General features: G+C 50.9%; 1 protein-coding gene across 1 annotated transcript in view; it reads right to left on the bottom strand.

Moving 5' to 3' along the window:
• Positions 1-1,186: 1,186 nt before the first annotated feature.
• skila (SKI-like proto-oncogene a) overlaps positions 1,187-18,949 on the bottom strand; it is a 25,762-nt gene continuing 7,999 nt past the window's right edge. The window contains exons 2-7 of the mRNA XM_061244094.1: positions 10,694-10,786; positions 9,651-9,736; positions 7,871-8,055; positions 5,684-5,904; positions 4,100-4,330; positions 1,187-2,973 (exon numbers count right to left, since the gene is read on the bottom strand). Of these exons, the coding sequence (XP_061100078.1) occupies positions 2,749-2,973; positions 4,100-4,330; positions 5,684-5,904; positions 7,871-8,055; positions 9,651-9,736; positions 10,694-10,786 (1,041 nt within the window). The 3' untranslated portion in view covers positions 1,187-2,748. The remainder of the gene's footprint in view (positions 2,974-4,099; positions 4,331-5,683; positions 5,905-7,870; positions 8,056-9,650; positions 9,737-10,693; positions 10,787-18,949) is intronic.

Raw genomic sequence — 18,949 nt, 5'->3', positions numbered from 1 at the left:
AAACAAATAAAAGCTTATATATCTCACAATTAGAAAACAGTCTTATCTACCAAGCTGAAATGCACAATATTACTCATGTATAAATCAGTAATGGAAAGTAGCAAAGCACATTTTTTCCCCGTCACACTTGTCCATCCAGCGACAGAGAACTCCACTGGTCAAACACTCTGCCAGTCACATGCATACACAAAACTTAACTTTTACACCTTTCACAGGTTCAAAACAATTACAAAAACCTCTCAATTTGTACTGGATTACTTTGCGAAAAAGTTGAAACATTTTGTAACTCCTCGTCCGTGTCTAGTCCATTTTACATAACCTTTTGAAGATTATTTGTAATAACATAGCTAATATATTAATGACTACTGTAATATATACAAAGTGAATATAAATCTTTATTAGTTAATACATTAAATAATTTTAGTATAATTTTTAAGAAACGTTTATATATTGAACAATAGTAGATCACACAATTGCATTATCGCTTTGAAATATTTTTAATATTTTCGCTTACGAACTGAACAGCAGGTTGGATCTTCTTTGTCATTACGAAAACAGCTTTCTTTAGCATTTGCAAATGAATTAGTATTGTATATTGTGATGGATGGTGTGGGGGGGTGGGTCTTGTTATTGTTTACAAGGGTCTTTTGAATGCGAATTGAAAGGTTGAGCAAAATGGAATGTTTCTGAATGCTGTTTCTGAGCTTGGGCAAAGCCACCGTGTGCCTTGTTCATAAAAGAATTCGATTTCAAACAATTATTTACACAATTCCTTTCAAGTTTTGTATCGGGCAGGGGGTGGAGGGGTGGGGGGGGGGTTTGAAAAAAAAATGTGCGTGGTGACTACACAAACCAAATCTTTCCATCTGTCTATCATCCACTCATTGTCTCACAGAGAACAAACAAATAGCTGATCGGCTCGTGACAACAACCTGGTTTTTGGGTGGGTGGGTTGGGGGGGGCGGTATTAGCCAGTCCAAGCCCTATCCTGGGGGCAGACTATCTGCAGACAACAGCAGCTGCCCCATTCTGCTCTGACAAAGACCTCCTACACCCCCTCTCTCCCCTCCCACCCTTTCCCCAACCCCCGAACCAGTTTGCGGGCCACCCAGTCGGCAAGGGCACCAATCCCGCCAATGCCTCCAGCCTCCAACCCCCCAGCCCCCTCCTCCTCCTCCTCCTCCTCAGACTGAGCTGTTTGTTCAGTGAGCTGGAATAACGTCTAACCAGGGGCTGGAGCCGGGACGGCCCTCTAATTCATTTCACCTGTGACCCACATTTTCACAACAAGATGGAGGCTTGACAAAGACCCCAAAAAAAAAACAAAAACAAAGAAAAACAACAACAAAAAAACTAGCTTTTTCTGGAGTGAAAACAGAGGCTTAGGGCATTAACGTTACTGCACGTGTTTGCTTGCGAGAACTGGACCGGATCTGTCTATGAGTCACGAGCTATCGCGCTGGCACAGGGTGGGGGGGACCACCCGAGCCCTGGAAGCCGCTGTCTGCCCATCGGGCTCTTATTCACGGTCTGTTTTTCAGCATCGCCCCGGGCGCCGTACAGAGAAGGACTGGAAGCGGGCTGACCGACGGCCAGTTGAGGCTTCTCCTCCTCCCAGGTGCCTTTCCCCGTCCCGCGCCCGTCTGGCCCCCCGTCTCGGCCAGGGCCGAAAACAAACCGCAATCAGCCAATCAGCCGTGCGGCTTCCGGTCGTGATCGATGTGACGGCGACCGAGCCTGCAATGGCATTTCAGCCCCTTTACCGTGTTCATCGGCGAACAGATACCCATCGATATCCAGCACTGAACTCGCATGCAGTCGCAGGTGACAAGCTTCCATTGGGGGTACAGGAAATGGAATGAAACTGAAACCAATAGCAGCGGGGATTTGGCTGGCCCTGCCGAAAGCGGAAAACACCAGCGTTGTGGGGACGGTCCCCGCTTCTGCTGTCTTGTCAGATCTGTGTATATTTTTTTCCCTTTTTTCTTTTTGCATGTTCATTCTCGTGAAATTACAGCGACTACAAATGAGCCTTACAATAAATGTCTTCATACACATAATATTAATAACCATTTTTTTTTTCTCTCTTTAGCATTAATAAGTAAAAAATAAATATGTCCATGCTCCGCAGTTTCCTGCCGATGCTGGTACGGACCCCTTGGCCGTATGTACAGGGCGGAACGCGCAGGTGGCGCCATTTTGTGTCCACGGCGCCCGTCGTGCCAGTCGGGTAGTATAAACGTCATATACTATAAAGTGAACGTTCCGGCAAAGTTCCTTTCAGTCGTTGGAGGGCTGGGGGAGAGGAGAGTCAGTCTCGATCCCGGGAACAGCCGCAGCGGGACGGGAACCGTCGAGGTGCAGAGTCTAAACGGAGGGGGCGGGGGGTCTGTGTGGAGGAGGGCAGGGCAACAGGGCGGGACTGTGGGGGCAGGGCAAAGAGCTCCCAAAAACACACCCTCCCACCTGCACAAGCAGCATTTGTGTGAAACTTGAAATAAAAAACAAAAAAATAATAAAAAATAAAAAAAATTAAATACTGTTTAAAGAGTGACCAGATATGAATACGAACCCTCATTTTAGCAAAAGTCGGAAAAATAAAAGAAAACAAAAAGGTACTTCCACGTTTGAGGTTAAAAAATTGGGAAAATATGAGTGTAGAAGATGAGCCGTGATGGAGGGTTGGTTCCTCTCTGCAGTGGAGGCTGTGAGTCTGTGGAGGGATTCTGGGGTCCCAGGGGGCCCCTCTCACTCCTGGGCGGGGCTGCCCTCGGCTGGTGCCGGGGTTTTGGGGGCTGGGGAGGGGGAGGGAGAGGGCTTCTCTGCGGCGGAGGTGGACTGGGACATCTGCTCCTTCAGCTGGGAGATCATGAGCTCCAGCTTCTCCCGTGCCTCCCGCTCCCGGCACAGCTCCTCCTGCAGCTCCTCGCGGTCCGCCTCCGCCCGGTCCAACCTCCTCCTCAGCTCCGACAGCTAGAGGGAGGGGAGGAAGGGAGGGCGAAGAGGAGAGGGGGAAGGGGGAGGAGAAACAGACATGGCGGAGAGAGAGGGAGAGGGAGGGAGGGAGGGAAGAGAGAGGGTAAAAGCGGGAGGGTTGAGAGACAGGCATAGCAGTGTGAGAGGGAGATGGAGGGGGGAGGAAGAGGTAAGAGGGCGGGTAAAGAGAGGAGAGGAAGGGAGAGAGGGCAAGCGATAGAGGGGGAAAAAAAAGACGGAGAGAAGTCAAAATTAGTCACAGCAGTGGTCGGCCAAACACAAGACCACAAAACCGGTGCGCGCACACGGAGACACACACGCACGCATGAGCACACACACACACTCCGAGGCAGACGGCCAGGGTGTGGAGCCAGCAGCTGGGTTCTGGCGTTTGTGTGCGAGACTGGGGAATATTCCAGAATCTCACAACGGTACCGAAGCCTTACACATCGCATGAAAAGCCAAACAAAGGGGCCAACGCAAGAACTGGAAGGACAAGCTGCCAAACAGGCTCATCTCATTCCTCATTGCATTTCCACCACCCAGATTTCAGCCAACTATTCCCGTGAAAATACGCAAGTATTACAACTTCATACATTTTTTGGAATAGATACTTTAAGGCGCGTTATGGTCATGACGATTTTACTAAATTAAGGAAAAAGTGAATTCCGATTTCAACTGGGGCTCATTCCAATCGCTAATTTTTCTCATAGTTTTTCCTCTTCTTGATCTTTATTCTACTCCTAGCTCCACTCATCGAAAAAGTGGCAAGAAAAACAAATGAAGACGGGGAAATCAAAAAAAAATGTCAATTAAGCAAATGGAATGCCCTCGCTCCTTCAAACGTCAGTCGGAAACCACGTCAGTTACAGACGTGGCAGATCGGGAGAGGTGGACCCACAGGTCGCTCATTTATACATTAGGTTTCCAAAAAAAATACTTCCGCAAAGGAAGCGCTGACGTTTCCTTGCCCAAAGGAAAGATTAGTAGTTCCTAACTTCCACTTCTATCTCCTAGAAGGAACATTTAATGGGTGACGGGGCTCGACCGGTTTTGGGGAAAGTAAAGGAAACGGGTGGAGAAAAGGCCGGGATGAGCCGGTGGGGGCCGAGCGGGGGCGTACCTGCGCCGTGTAGCGCGCCTCCTGCTCGCGCTGGGAGCTGGCCTCGCACGCACAGCCCTGCTGCCGGAGCTGCTCCAGCCGCCGCTCCAACTCCCTCTGCTCCTGCCGCACCTCCCCCAGGCGCTGGGCGTGCTCCGTGTGCACCGCCTCCAGCTCGCTCTGCAGCTCGCTGCGCTCGGCCGACAGCTCCCGCAGACGCACCGCCTCGCCGCCCCGCAACGCCTCCAGCTCCTGCAGCACACACAGGGTACGTCACTATACTACACTATACACACAGGGTCAATATACTACACTATACACACACAGGGTACGTCACTATACTACACTATACACACAGGGTCAATATACTACACTATACACACACAGGGTACGTCACTATACTACACTATACACACACAGGGTCAATATACTACACTATACACACACAGGGTCAATATACTACACTATACACACACAGGGTCACTATACTACACTATACACACACAGGGTACGGTCACTATACTGCACTATACACACAGGGTACGGTCAATATACTGCACTATACACACACAGGGTACGGTCATTATACTGCACTATACACACACAGGGTCAATATACTACACTATACACACAGGGTACGGTCAATATACTGCACTATACACACACAGGGTACGGTCACTATACTGCACTATACACACACAGGGTACGGTCAATATACTACACTATACACACACAGGGTCAATATACTACACTATACACACAGGGTACGGTCACTATACTACACTATACACACAGGGTCACTATACTACACTATACACACACAGGGTCAATATACTACACTATACACACACAGGGTCAATATACTACACTATACACACAGGGTCACTATACTACACTATACACACACAGGGTCACTATACTACACTATACACACAAAGGGTATGTCACTATACTACACTATACACACAGGGTCAATATACTACACTATACACACACAGGGTACGGTCAATATACTGTACACACTTGGCTCTGTCACTACAAGTCCTCAAACACACACATTAGCAAAAATAGACTGACTCGAGTTCTGTCACCTGCTCACATGCACACACGCACACACTCACACACTCACACACTCACACACTCACACACTCACACACTCACACACTCACACACTCACACACTCACACGACTCAAAACAAGCGAATACATACTCATACTCGATCTTAAATTCACACAAATAACCAGGCTCATGACATCCTGACACATACTCATGTGGACCACTCTTTAGACACACGCCAGACTCACAACATGCTGACAGCTCCTCAGACAGTGCATAAGCAGGAACACACCCACACACACGCGCGCACGCCCCCACACACACGCACACAGGGACGTAATCCCCCCACGCTGTCTGTATCTCCCTGCTGTGAGGCTGAGGGAGGTGGCACAGTCAGTGTGGGCTGAAGCAGGGGGGACACAGGGGGAGTGCAGGGCTGGTGCAGAGGGGGCGCAGGGGGGACACTGGGGGGGGGGGGGGGGGGGGGCACAGGGGGCACCCAAGGGGGACTGCAGGGGGAACGGAGGGGGGGACGAGGAAGTATTTACCATCTCCAGCTGCATCTGCTTGTGCAGGGTGGAGTGCAGCCGCTCCTGCTGCCGGCTGTACATCTGCACGATCTCCAGCACCATCCTGTCCTTGTCGTCCTCCCAGCCCGCGTCCTTGGCAGCGGCGTGGGCGTCCTCGTCGGCGCCCGTCTCCATGGCGACCGGCCGGGCCTCGCGACGGGCCCCCGGCTCCTCCTGGCTGTGAGCACGAGACTCGCCGTCTGAACCAGGAGAGAGAGGAGGGGAGACTGAGAAACAGCTATAGACACACATATACGTACACAGACCTGTATGCAAACATGTGCACGCACACTCACACTCACACACACACACACACACACACACACACACACACACACACACACACACAGACACAAACACACACGCACGCACAGTTATATGCGCACACACACGTATACACACTTGCCCACACACGCACACACATCACGCGCACGCACACACACAGGCACATGCACACACACAGACACACACAGACACACACAGACACACACACACACACATACACACATACACACATACACACATACACACATACACACACAAACACGTGCATGCACATACTCGCGCGCGCACACACAGCTCCATCTGGTGCGCCACTACGTGCTGCATCTGTGACTAATACTGGCGACTGCATGGGGTGTCTGACACAAATTCACACGCTACTTGGTTGCAAAGTTTCGCCGTTATGGGAAACCGTGCTGTGCTCTCTTTCAAGTGAAAGCGCAAAAATAGCTGCCGAAGGTAGGAGCGTAGGAGAGCAGGAGCCAGGAACACGCACGCACACACACAGCACTGAGCTAAGGAAGCTACGCAGGCAATCCCACGCTCTGCCTACGCACACTGTGTGGAGATGCTTATCTGAGAAGCTAAACTCAGAAAGAAGGGAGTGGGAGAGAGACAAAGAGAGAGGGGGAAGGAGTAGGAAGAGAGAAAGAGAGAACGAGTGGAGGGGGGTGGGGGTAAGTGTCGCTGCTGCAGATCCTAATCGCTCTGCGAACAGCAGAGGATTCTGGGTAAAGAGTGTGTGATTCGGCGAGCGCGCTGGTGTTCGCGGCCGGCCTGCTATCCCAGCATGCTCGGCGTGATTCTCAGAGGAGGCCGGAGACTGGCGCTGGGCCCCTGAGTCTGACTCAGTGAGGCCTGTCTCACACACGGGAGTGAGTCACACTCAACCTACAGAGCCCGGAGGGAGGGGGAGAGGGGGAGAGGGGGAGAGGGGGAGGCAGAGGGAGCGGAGAGAGAGCGAGAGAGAGAGAGAGAGAGGGAAGGCAGTATAGAGAGAGGAAGAGGGAGAGACGGAGGGGGAGGGTGGATGTAGTTAGGGTGAAAGAAGAGTCTCTGAGAGAGAGATGATGGATGAGGAAAAGAGACTGAGATGAGAGGGGGAGGGCAAAAAGGAAACGCACGGCGAGTATCAGCCTGGCTGTGGCAGCAGACGGGCCATATGTAGAATCTCTCTCCCTTTCCCTCTCCCTCTCTCTCTCACCCTCTCTCCTTCTCCCTCCATCTCCCTCCATCTCCCTCCATCTCCATCTAGCTCTCGCTCTCTCCCTCTCAAGTGCACGGACAAGGGGGACACACCGCCCCCTTTAAACACGAGTCAAATTAATCTGAAGAATTCAGACAATTAAATCTCAGTCTGTCACTGCTCCAGTGTGTGTGTGTGCGTGTCTGCAAATGTGTGTATTGTGTGCAGGGACTATTCGTGCCAGTGTACGTATGTGGGCTGTGTGCATGCATATATTCTCGTAGCAAGTGGGTATGGGAGTGTGTGAGAGCGAGTATGATAGTGTAAGTGTGACTACTTGTGCGCTTTAATGCAGGGGGCAGCCTGTAGCCTAGTGGCGAAGGTACATGACCGGGACCCGGAAAATTGTCCCCTGCTCAGTCTACTTTAATCCACTGTAAGTTGCTTTCAATAAAGGAATCGGCGAAATAATCGTAATGTAAACTTAATGTAAAGTGCAGCCTAATCATGACGTACTTATGGTAATGATGTGTAGGTGCAGTCTCGTGCGTTGTGGATGTTGCCGAGTCAACAGGGACCTGTTTGGCACGACAGTTCATCCTATAACAGTCATCCTTTAAGTGGCTTTGGCTAAAAGCGTCAGCTGAACGACAGGAACGTGATGTGATGAAGCGGAGTGCAGACGCACGCACACATACCTGCGGCGCGGTCGCGGTCCTGCTCGCGGTCCTGCTCGTGGGACAGGGCCCGTCTGCGCGCCTCGCTGCAGTGCCGTTTGAGCAGGGCCCCCAGGGCCTCGGGCCCCGCCTCGTCCTCCTTGCGCAGGGAGCTCGGCAGGGACACGTTGGGCGCCACCATTTTGTCGTACGTGTACAGGAAGTAGCTGCGGAGGGGAAGGGCACTTCAGAAACATGCTACACGTGTGTTCCGACACGCTAGAGCCCCCTCGGAAACATGCTACACGTGTGTGCCCCCGGCACCTTAGGCTGATGCAATGCAGGCACCGCCATTTTGATCTGGACCATCTTTAGAACCAGCATAAACTTGAAAAAAAAAATTCTAGTAACATTATAGAATACATAAAAAAGGAATATGAATAATATGAAGGAATAAGATGAAACAGCCAGACAACAACAGTTTGTATACCCTCTACAGCCTATGTCCAGTAAATACATTCCATGATAGCGAAATGATTAAAAAAAAAAATTTTTATCTCTGCATAGGCAATTAAAGAACAGCATACTAAAAGATGCATGAACACGGGGGTTATGCAGCCCGATATGTGGTGGAGCATGCATGACCAGTCGTGAGGAGCGCGTAGATCTGTTGTTCATTAGCGGGCGCTGCGCTGTAAGATCGACATCCTTCCCCCTCCTCGTCTCTGCTTCAGACGCGCTTACACAAACGGGAGGAGGAGGGTCTGTTTTTGTTAGCCGCGGCATGAGCAGGCGTTTCCTGACACGCGTGTGTGGCCGTTCGGCTCAGGGCTGGGGGCGGAAAACCCCACGCTGGGGTTTTAACAACTCCTGACCGCAGGGCTCTGACAGGGCGCTGTCGTGTCTGTCTGCCACGGAGCGCACCCTGTGAAAGTGCTCGTTTGGACACCCCCGGCCTTTATGAAGGCCCGCCGGCCTACTGAACGCCTGGTGTGCGTCCGACCAAACACTCTCCCTGGGGTTCCTTTTCTGTTCCTTTTCTATATGTATGCTTTCAGTTCATTTCAAACTGCATTTCAGACACTCATAATGCAGAGAACAGGACATCTTTCACTTGGTTCGTTTATCATTTGCTATGTTTGGAACTGACTGGAGATGCATTGTGGGATTTGTAGTTCCATAGTCTCCCTTTCTGAAAGGGCGTTCTCTATACCCAGTGGTGCGGTGTTCACTGCCACCGATTTGCCTTAATGCATTTGCATTCAAATGTATTGCCTGGTTTCAAACAGAATCAGTGAATCTTACAACCAAACCGTGGATACTGAGAACAACCAGTTGACCCCTCAAAAAGAGGAGACTACGGATCCCACAGTGCACAACTCCATGGTGTTTAACAACAAGGAAAGAGTATGCAATTTTACAGCAACTCGATGGGAGATATTCTTGAACTGTTCTACACGTTTAGTTTAGCATTTCAGTTTTTAAATCCTCTCATAGAGATTCCCTTACAGGGAAACTACAGCTCGCCACTCAAGAAGCAGCTCTGTTGAACCATGCCCTTCCCCCGAGTGAGACAATTTCATAACGCATCATTCCCTCACCGCCGAATGACCCGCGGTATTAAACAGTTTAAATCGACGTCGAGGAGGTCCTCCCCTCGTTTTGCGGCCAGACAGTATGATCCCAGCCAGCAAATCCCCGCGGTCTAGCCGCCGCGCCCATCCCTCCGAACCGCACCGTCACTGTAATCCGGCTAATCCCGGCCGTAATCCGGGTGGCAGGCCGGCAGGTGCATGCTGGGAAGGTGGGGGTGTGCGATTACCTGGGGTGGACGATGGCGGTGTGGGCGGGCTCCTGTTTGATGTCGGGGTAGAGGCGGTTGAAATCCAGGGTGGGCTGGGATTTGGCCTGTGGGAACGCAGACATTACATTACATTAATGGCATTTGGCAGACGCTCTTATCCAGAGCGACGTACAGTTGATTAGACTAAGCAGGAGACAATCCTCCCCTGGAGCAATGCAGGGTTAAGGGCCTTGCTCAAGGGCCCAACGGCTGTGCAGATTTTATTGTGGCTACACCGGGATTAGAACCACCAACCTTGCGTGTCCCAGTCATTTACCTTAACCACTACACTACAGACACACACAAACGCACGTTACAGTCTGTGTAAAGGGAAGGGGCACGCCGGGCTACACACCAGACCTGGGTCAAATACGGAATCTTCTCCATGCTTTACTGAGCCTGGCTAGCGTATTGGAACCTATGAAATACACTCAAAAAGTGCAAACACCGCCTACTGGTCCTGTTGGTTGGCTCAATTGCACCAGGCAAGATCAGTCACACAGATCAGATCAGAATACGTAAAAAATAACGTATTCGACCCAGGTCTGTTACACACTACTACTGGGAACGCTACAAACACACATAGCTCGCGCAAACACACACACCCCTACATAAGGGCTGCCCAACCCAGTTCCTGGAGATCTACAGTCCTGTAGGCTTTCACTCCAACCCTAACAAGGCACACCTAAGAACAGCTGGGGACTGTGTCAAGCTGCTAATTAGCACAATCGGGTGCGTCAAATTAGGGTTGAAACGAGAACCGACAGGACGGTAGATCTGCAGGAACAGGGTCAGATGCCCGCAGTATGTCACGCTGAGGAGTGTGGGGCTTGACAGGTGGGACAGTGTAATTAACAGTGAATGCAGCGATGGCTGAGCTGAGAGGGGGGAAGGGTTGGAGAAGGAGGTGGGGGTGGGGTGAGGTGTGCGGGGGAAGGGCGCTCAGGGGGTCAGCTGCTGCTGTGTGAAGTGGCGACCCGGTTGGGGACCTTTGTTTGGGGTGTGGGGTCCGGGGACGGTACCTTTCTGCCTGACTCGCCGTCGGACAGCTTGCCGTTGAGAGGGCAGAAGTCCGGGACCGCCTTCCTCACCTGGCCTTCGTCGGCGCCGGCCTTCTGGAGGAAGAGGAGGAAGAGGAGGAGGGAGCGGGGGTTAGAAAAGGGCAGCAGGTGGTGTGTGTACATATCTCCTGTCCTACAGCCTAGAGCTGACCGCATCTCTTCTGTGGCTGGAGCAGAGCGCTTCTGTAACAGAGCTAACAGACACCCTCAAGGAGTCCCAAAAGCGCCAGCTGCCAGATAAATGGCCGACTACACACCTCTGTTTGGCTGGATACTTTTAGACATATACTTACGGATTAATGGGGGAAAAATATGTCAACAGAACCATTTCTCTCCCCACGGCTAACACCCCTAGCTGGCTACTTTCCTCACCCGGCTGGTTACTGAAAAACTTGGGGAACCCCTTGCACCCCTAACAAACACACACACACACACACACACACAAATGCAAGACACAAACAAGTGTGTGTGTGCACACACATACACACCCACAGACACTCACAAGCACACACACATCTACCCACCCCCACCTCCATTGTCCTCAAATGGGCCGTGAATATACGGTTGAAACAGCGGTCTCGGACAGGGGGAGTGGTAGGGGAGTGTGCTCTACCAGCGTGGGAGGAAAGCAGGTCACACAAGGAAGCCAGCCTCCATATTCCCGTGTTCACACACTGCACAACTGTAAGACATTAATGTGTAGATATCGCTATGGCGATATGACATGCGACACTTCCGTGAAGGCCTGCGGGGAGGGTTCCGTTATCTCTACGGTAACCGGACGCCAAACAATTGTGCACACTCGTAAAAAGCTGTCACCTGGCCTCTGATGAAATTATACTTTAATTTAAAAAAACTAAACAGTGAACAGGGAAAAAGAAAGTGTTGCACCTATCCCATAAACCAAATCAGGGAAAAACAGGCAGGGCGTTAAGTGAAATGGATGAAGACACACACTTCAAAATATTTCAGCCAACCAGTCCAATTAACTGTATCCACAGCAATACGATACTTTCTTATTTTTTTCCTGTATCCCCACCATGTTTGTCAAAACCAAAATAATGAAGTGGACTAAAAAAACATATCAATGACGAAACTAATTTCATGTTCCCTCTGGCTGTCCAATCACTCTGCATGACAAAATATGACCGTGTCTGTCGCATAATAGTATTTCTTGCGGTGAAACATTGAGAAGCCTTTTTTTCCAGGGGTAAATTACATTTTTGTAGAGCAACAAAGTACAAGTTATGCTTCATTGATTGCAACTGTGGACAAATAAAAAAAGAAAAAAAAACCTTGCATTGCGGAGTGAGGCTGAGATGGCTTCATAACCGAGATTCAGGACTCTGATATCATAGCCCTTTGCAATGCGTTTACCGCTGCAATTAATATTGCTATGACAACAAAAATAAAAAAAGAATAGAAATGATGCAGCCCTACTCCATATCACTCTATGGAGTCCCGTCTTCTACCCACCCCCGCCCTCCACAAGCGAAAGCACCAACAAAAATGCTATGGTTACGTCTGCTTGTGGACTACACCCTGGCACGCTTGTGAGGGCCCAGCATCTCAGCATGGCACAGCACACCCAGAAAAAGGCCACGGAAAAGCATAGAGGCAGACCAGGAGAACGGCGGTCTTCCAGTGATGTGAACTGAACTGCAGCACAGAGAGAGAGAGAGAGAACACAACCAAACGACAAGCCGACGGCTCCGACCCATAGGATGCTGGGGCTTTGGCAGAACATTGCACTACCGCCGTTTTACACTCTCACTCGCGCTCTCATTGAAAATAACCATTGTGTCAAAATATGCCAACGCACAATAGCCTATTAACAAAATAAATGCACGTTGTTCATAATCTTCTCATGACACTTGTAATCGAATCGAGTCGAAATGGCAGGATTAGTGGGATGGAATAAGCTACAAATGTTTTGGTGTTCTGCTCAAAATCATTGCCACACAGGGCAATAATAAATAGAAGTGACTTGTGTTTTAATTTACTCATGCTGAGCAAGCTAGCTAGAGCACATCTCGTTTTTTTTACTTTTCATTGAAATGTAGCGCTCTCCCATTTATCTCCCAAAGCTATCAATGGCTGCGTAAATATTATGACCAATAAACAACGCAAATGTCTGACACCAAAAGACGATTGGCTCAAAGAAAGAGGAGTACTTATTTTGTTGTAGTTCAAGTCTCGGTCATCAGCTGCTTTTGTCTTAAAAACACAGATGTTATGAGAACTCAGTATTTTTCTTTTTCCCCTGTATTTTTCTGTGTAAACACTGACACACAACTGCACAGAGAATCTCAGGTAGGCGAATGATTTGTCTGCCATTGTTTGTTTTTCAACTAGGGATATGAGTATGGCAAGGTTGTTGTTCTGTCTTTCTAATTTGAGCTATTTAAGCCTGTACCGATAACAAATACCACCAACGCCGGCTGCGTGGCATGAAAAGTAACCAAATCTAAAATCTGGAAGGACAGCGGGACGTGGTACTCGGCAGGCAAAGAGACCCGGCCACCATAGTCCTCCTCCTCCTCCATTTACGCACCAAACGCTCTTACATGCAAAGACTCACAAAATGGCCGCCGTAAGAGGCAGAGGGCACGCGGGGCTGAGCACAAGAGGGAGGCGAGAGACGCCGTGAGAGGTTCCGGTCCTCTCTACGCTACCGACGCGTAGCACACCCGTGTCCTGGGCTCGTTAGCGCGTGTCAGGGCCGGCAGGAGTGCGGTCCCCTGCCTTTGCCGCCTCCTGTTTCGCACCCCCGCCGTCCAGAAGCGTGCTGCAAAGATGTCAACAGGTGACATCTTTGCCCACCCCACCGCCCCCTCCACTTCTTGTCCGCTTTATTCTGCTGTGGGGGGGGGGGAGGGGGTCAAGATAAGGGGGGCAGGGGGTTCGAATGAAGGCCCACCTCCACAGGCTCAACAACCTGCTTTGCTGAGGCACGAGGAGAGTCTGCCATCTGTCCGTGTGTGTTTGTGTGTGTGTGTGTGTGTGTGTGTGTGTGTGTGTGTGTGTGCGCGCAAGGGGAGGGGGGCGGCAGGGGCATGTGTGACTGGGAGTGTGAGGGTGTGAGTGCCTGCATATACGTGGCGTGTGTACATACTAGAGGAAGTGTGGACAGGCGTGCGTGTTGAGTGCACGCACGTGGGTGTTGTGCTAGTGTGTGCGGTTGCGTGCGAACGTGAGAGTCCGTCTGCATGCTGAGCGTGAGCGGGCGTCTCTGTGTGCGAGCACGCCGTATCTGCGTGCGTCCCCCTCTCTTGGCACTGGAGGAATACTGTGGCAAGACGGCGACCGGATGGGAGATAAGCTCCGTTCGGCAGCCTGGTCTCTCTGCTGTAATCTCCTTTTAATGAGAAACGTGTAATGGCCGCCTCCTGCTCTTACACGCAGAGACGTTAGGCGTTACCCATGTGCACAGAGAGAAAAAGGGGGAGAGAGAAAGAGAGAGGAGAGAGAGAGCCAGATAAAGAGAGAAAGAACGAGAGAGAGAGAGAGAGGTTAAAGGCAGGCTTTACTATGCAGCCCACGTCAGCGGCCAAAGACCCAGCCCCCACCGTATAAATTATACAGGGGACTTTCTGCTGGAACTGGCAATACACATGTACACGTACAAACACACACCCACACAAACACCAAAGCCCAACCTTATGACAGCGTGGATTAGCATTCCAGTCGCTGGCTTGGCCTTGGCTGCAACTGAACCTTCAGCCTCCACCAGTACCTCCAACAATGCTCCTAATCCACCAGCAGTCTGCTGTAGCTGTGCTGTTAATATGAAACCCTGGCCTCAACACACACACACACCCACACAGTATAGGGGAGGGGTAACACTTCCCTCTTCAAACAGCATCTTCTTCCTCTCACACACACACACACAGACACACAGAAACACACATACACAGACACACTACCTCACTCACTCAAACTACAAACACACACACACACTGCCACATCTTTGCTATGGGAAGTTGTAGAAGGTACACAGAGCTGGTGCCTAGGCCTCAACCCTGAGGGGCACCGCTCTGGAGCTCAGAGTGAGTGTGTGTATGTGAGTTTATGTGTGTGTCTGTGTGTGTCTGTGTGTGTCTGTGTGTGTTCGTGTGCACACACAAGTATCCCTCTTTAAATGGAGGTGTTGTTCGGAGCAGGAGGTGCACTGCCTGTGCCCACCTCCTCTGTGGGGTGGCCTCCCCTGCCCCGAGCGTGTGTGGAATGCCGCTCTCCTTCCTCTAGCGTTGGGGGGAGGTGAGGGGAGGCACACAAAGCCTCACTGTGCCCCCTTTTCATCCCGCCGCCATTCAGCCCACACACCAGAGGGGCACAGTCTGTGTGGGGCCAGGGGAAGCACGCAGCGCCGCCAAGTAAACAACCTTTTTAGACCCATTTCTCACTACCTCCCTGCTACAGAGAGAGAGAGGGAGAGAGAGACAGAGAGAGACAGAAAGAGGGAGGGAGAGACGGAGAGAGAGGGAGAGAAAGAGAGAGAGAGAGAGGGAGAGAGAGAGAGAGAGGGAGAGAGAGAAAGAGAGGGAGAGAGAGAAAGAGAGAGACAGAGAGAGAGGAGAGGGAGGAAGAGATAGAAAAAAGAGAGGAGGGAGCAAGAGAGAGAGAGAGAGAACAAGAGAGCGAGAGCGAGGGAGAGAGAAATAGAAGAAAGAGAGGGAAGGAGAAAGTGAGAGAGAGAGAGAGACAGATAAAGAGGGAGCAAGAGAGAGACACAGGGTGAGAAAGCAATACAATTAGAAAGAGACAGAGAATAAGACCGAGTGAGAGGACATAGAGAGCGAAAGAGAAAGTAATACAAAGAGAGCGAGTGCAAGCGAGATCGAAAGAGAGAGCAACAGAAAGAGAGGGAGTGAGACGTGTGACCCTTTATGATTATTAATTATTAACACTGTTGTGTCATGCCAATAAAGCATTTTTCAACTGAATTGAACTGAATTGTGAGAGAGAACACGAGAGAGAGAGAGAGAGAGAGAGAGAGAGAGAGAGAGAGAGAGAGAGAGAGAGAGAGAGAGAGAGAGAGAGAGAGAGAGAGAGAGAGAGAGAGAGAGAGCGAGAGAGAGCGAGAGAGAGAGAGAGAGAGAGAGAGAGAGAGAGAGAGAGAGCTGGTCACGCCCTGTCTGTTCTTTACCACATCCTGTTCCACTTCAGACTTCCAGTGTGTCAGAGACGGGGCGTGGGGGGGAGGGAGGGTGAGAGAGGCCAGGTTTCACGCTTTTTAAAATGCGCTTTTCCGCGAATCCAGTTCATTTGCTTTTTTAATTTGCCGGGACTATGGTAATCTAGGAACAGCGCATGCTGCTACAGGGGGTGGTCCCCCCATACAGGACCCTTTGTGGAGAGCCGCTAATCCTCTAAGCTATTTATCCCATTTGGCACGAACCGGCATGCTATTCTCCGCCCGTCAGTACCACACAAACACGCAGCGGAACACACACGCACACAGACACAGACACACAGACACACAGACACACAGCCACACAGCCACACAGACACACAGACACACAGACACACAGACACTGGGGGGGGCTCACGTATAACAACACATTCCAGAGCAACCTGACCGAAACGCACACAAACACACGAAGCTAGAGTCCTGTACACAAGCGCAGAAAGAACACACAGCCAGTCTCCAACACACAAACACTGAAATACAAGGATATATGGCACAGCAAAAGATACGCCTACACACACACACACACACCAAGTATGACACACAAAACACAAACTGAAACACACATACCAAGTCACCAAGTATGACACAAACACACAAAACGCAAACTGAAATACGACACTCACCAATTATGACACATAAAACTAAAACACACACACACACACACACACCACACACACACACACACACACTACGTCACTAAGTAGGACACACAATACACAAACCACAAGCTAAAACACACACACACACACAAACCATGACACGCACACACGAAACACAAAGTGGAGCACACACACCTGCCCCAAATTTGGCCGTGCGCCTGGGGCAGATTTTCTGGGACACGGGGACATTCCGTCTAGACGTGCGTCGTCTGGGCAGCAGACGCAAACCGCCACTGAGCACCTCGCAGCCAGACGCCCGTCTGCACTTCAGGGACAAACTCACACCACTGAGTGGAAGAGTGGTGGCACCGGTCCAGCTCCCTCTCCCTGTCTCGCTCTCTCTCTCCGCCTCTGTCTGTCTGTCTGTCTGTCCCTCTCTCTCTCTCCCCCCCCCCCCCTTTCTCTCCCTCTCTCTCTCTCCCCCTCTGTCTGTCTGTCTGTCTGGCTGGCTGGCTGTCTGCCTGTCCCTCTCTCACCCCCCCTCCCCCCTCCCTTTCTCTCTCTCCGTACCTCTCCTTCCCTCCCTCCCTTCACAACAACATATACGGAAGTGTGGAAGCACATGCCTGCGTCAAGAGAGTTGGCAGGAAACAGACGGGACAAGTCTGCGAGTCTGATGCGGAACACCGCTTTTCTTTCACAGACTGTACGGCGAGCAGACCAGACCAGGGTTCAGTAACATATTTGTTTTGGATACAAATACTTTTCTGCATTCAACTATGCTTGTCTGATGTATTGGAACACATTACATTACACTCAGCCAATCCCCACTGCTCCACATAGGGGGCGGAGTCAGGCTGGCACCGGCTAACAGCGCAGGCCCCTCCCATGCAGGGTCGGGCTACGCTGCTATTTCTGTCCGCCCATCTGCCCGTCCGTCAGTCAGTCAGTCTGCTCGTCCCACGTCCGTCTGAGGCCCATAAAGGCCTTCTCGGTGCAAAGCCCACTGAGCGTGCCCAGAACAAACAACGCTCCCGCCACGCTCCGCACTTTCGTCAGAATCGTAGATATAAATCGGAAGGTTGTTGGTTTGACCCGCCTGCCCTAGGTGTGTAGAAGGGTCCCCAAGCAAGACACCTAACCAGCCTATCTTCGTTGGTGTGCGAGTGCGTGCGGACGGGTGAATGAGAGGCGTGAATTGTAAAGTGCTTCTGATACCATATCCGTGGTCAAAGTCTGCTCTGCCTCCGCCCGCGCTCAGGCAGCAGAACGCAGGGGGAGCCGTAGCTGCAGGCTGGAGCGCTCGGCCAAGCGTGTTAATTACCCAGCTGTCACTGCGCACCTCTCCTAGTGACATGCGTCAGGTCACAGCACCCCCCTGAGAGAGGTCACCTTCCCCCGCTTCCTCTCCCTTATTCCCCCTCTCATTCCCCCTCTCTCCCTCTCTTCATGTCCCTCTCTCCCTCTCATTCCCCCTCTCTGCCTCTTTTCATGTCCCTCTCACCTTCTCTCATTCCCCCTCTCTTCATGTCCCTCTCTCGGTCCCCCGCTCTGACACGGACGGTCCCCCTTCCCCCCGCACCGTGGTGGTGTGGGGATTACGGCTGTGACACGATGACCCTGCCTGTAGGCCCCCACCTTTTCATCCCTCCTCCCAGCAGGCCAGCTGGACCCCTGACCAGCCCCAGGACGGGGGATGTTGTACATCTATCAGCCGTTACTAGGAAACCGCTGGGGTGGCCGCCTCACTGCCTGTCGGGCTATGGGGAACGCCCGGGACCCAGCGGAGGGGGCACTGGCACCCAGGTGGATACTACAGCATCTGGGACACCATAGCGCTGACTACGATAAGCAAACCTCCGGTTGGCCGAAACTTGAATACAACAACGGGAGAGCGTCAACATGGAACCGTCGAGAAGCGTGCTAACCAGCATTCTGACCTTTAGAAAAACCTCTGGTTTGCGAGGAATAAAATCATTCAGCCTAACCCTTTGAAGAGAAGGTTTTTTGGAATGTAACATTTTTTTCTCTCCACTGCCAGCATTCTAGAACTCCACTACTTTCAATTACCAGTTGTAATTGTGAGATCGGCATTAGAATGTTAAGAACATTCTAATAACATTCTAAGAACATGTTAAGAACATTCTAATCACATATTTGTGATATCACAATTCAAAGGGTTAAATGCAGAAGAAAGTGATAAAGGGGAAAAAACAACCTACTGTTTGACAGTTTATAAAGACATACAGTTCACAAGAGAGCATTTCTAAAATCCCTCGTTTTTAAACACGGAGGCCAATAGTGATGAATAATTCAATTAGAGTTCCCCAGATGGCTCTTCTTGTTGAAACAATACTGTACTATGTCAGATACTTTTTAGTGGAGAGTAGATTAGAAGATTAGACAGTGGAAAACAGAGATTCC

The sequence above is a fragment of the Conger conger genome, chromosome 5, assembly GCF_963514075.1.
Source record: "Conger conger chromosome 5, fConCon1.1, whole genome shotgun sequence".
Classification (NCBI taxonomy): Eukaryota; Metazoa; Chordata; class Actinopteri; order Anguilliformes; family Congridae; genus Conger; species Conger conger.
This window is presented reverse-complemented; position numbering and strand designations above follow the sequence as displayed.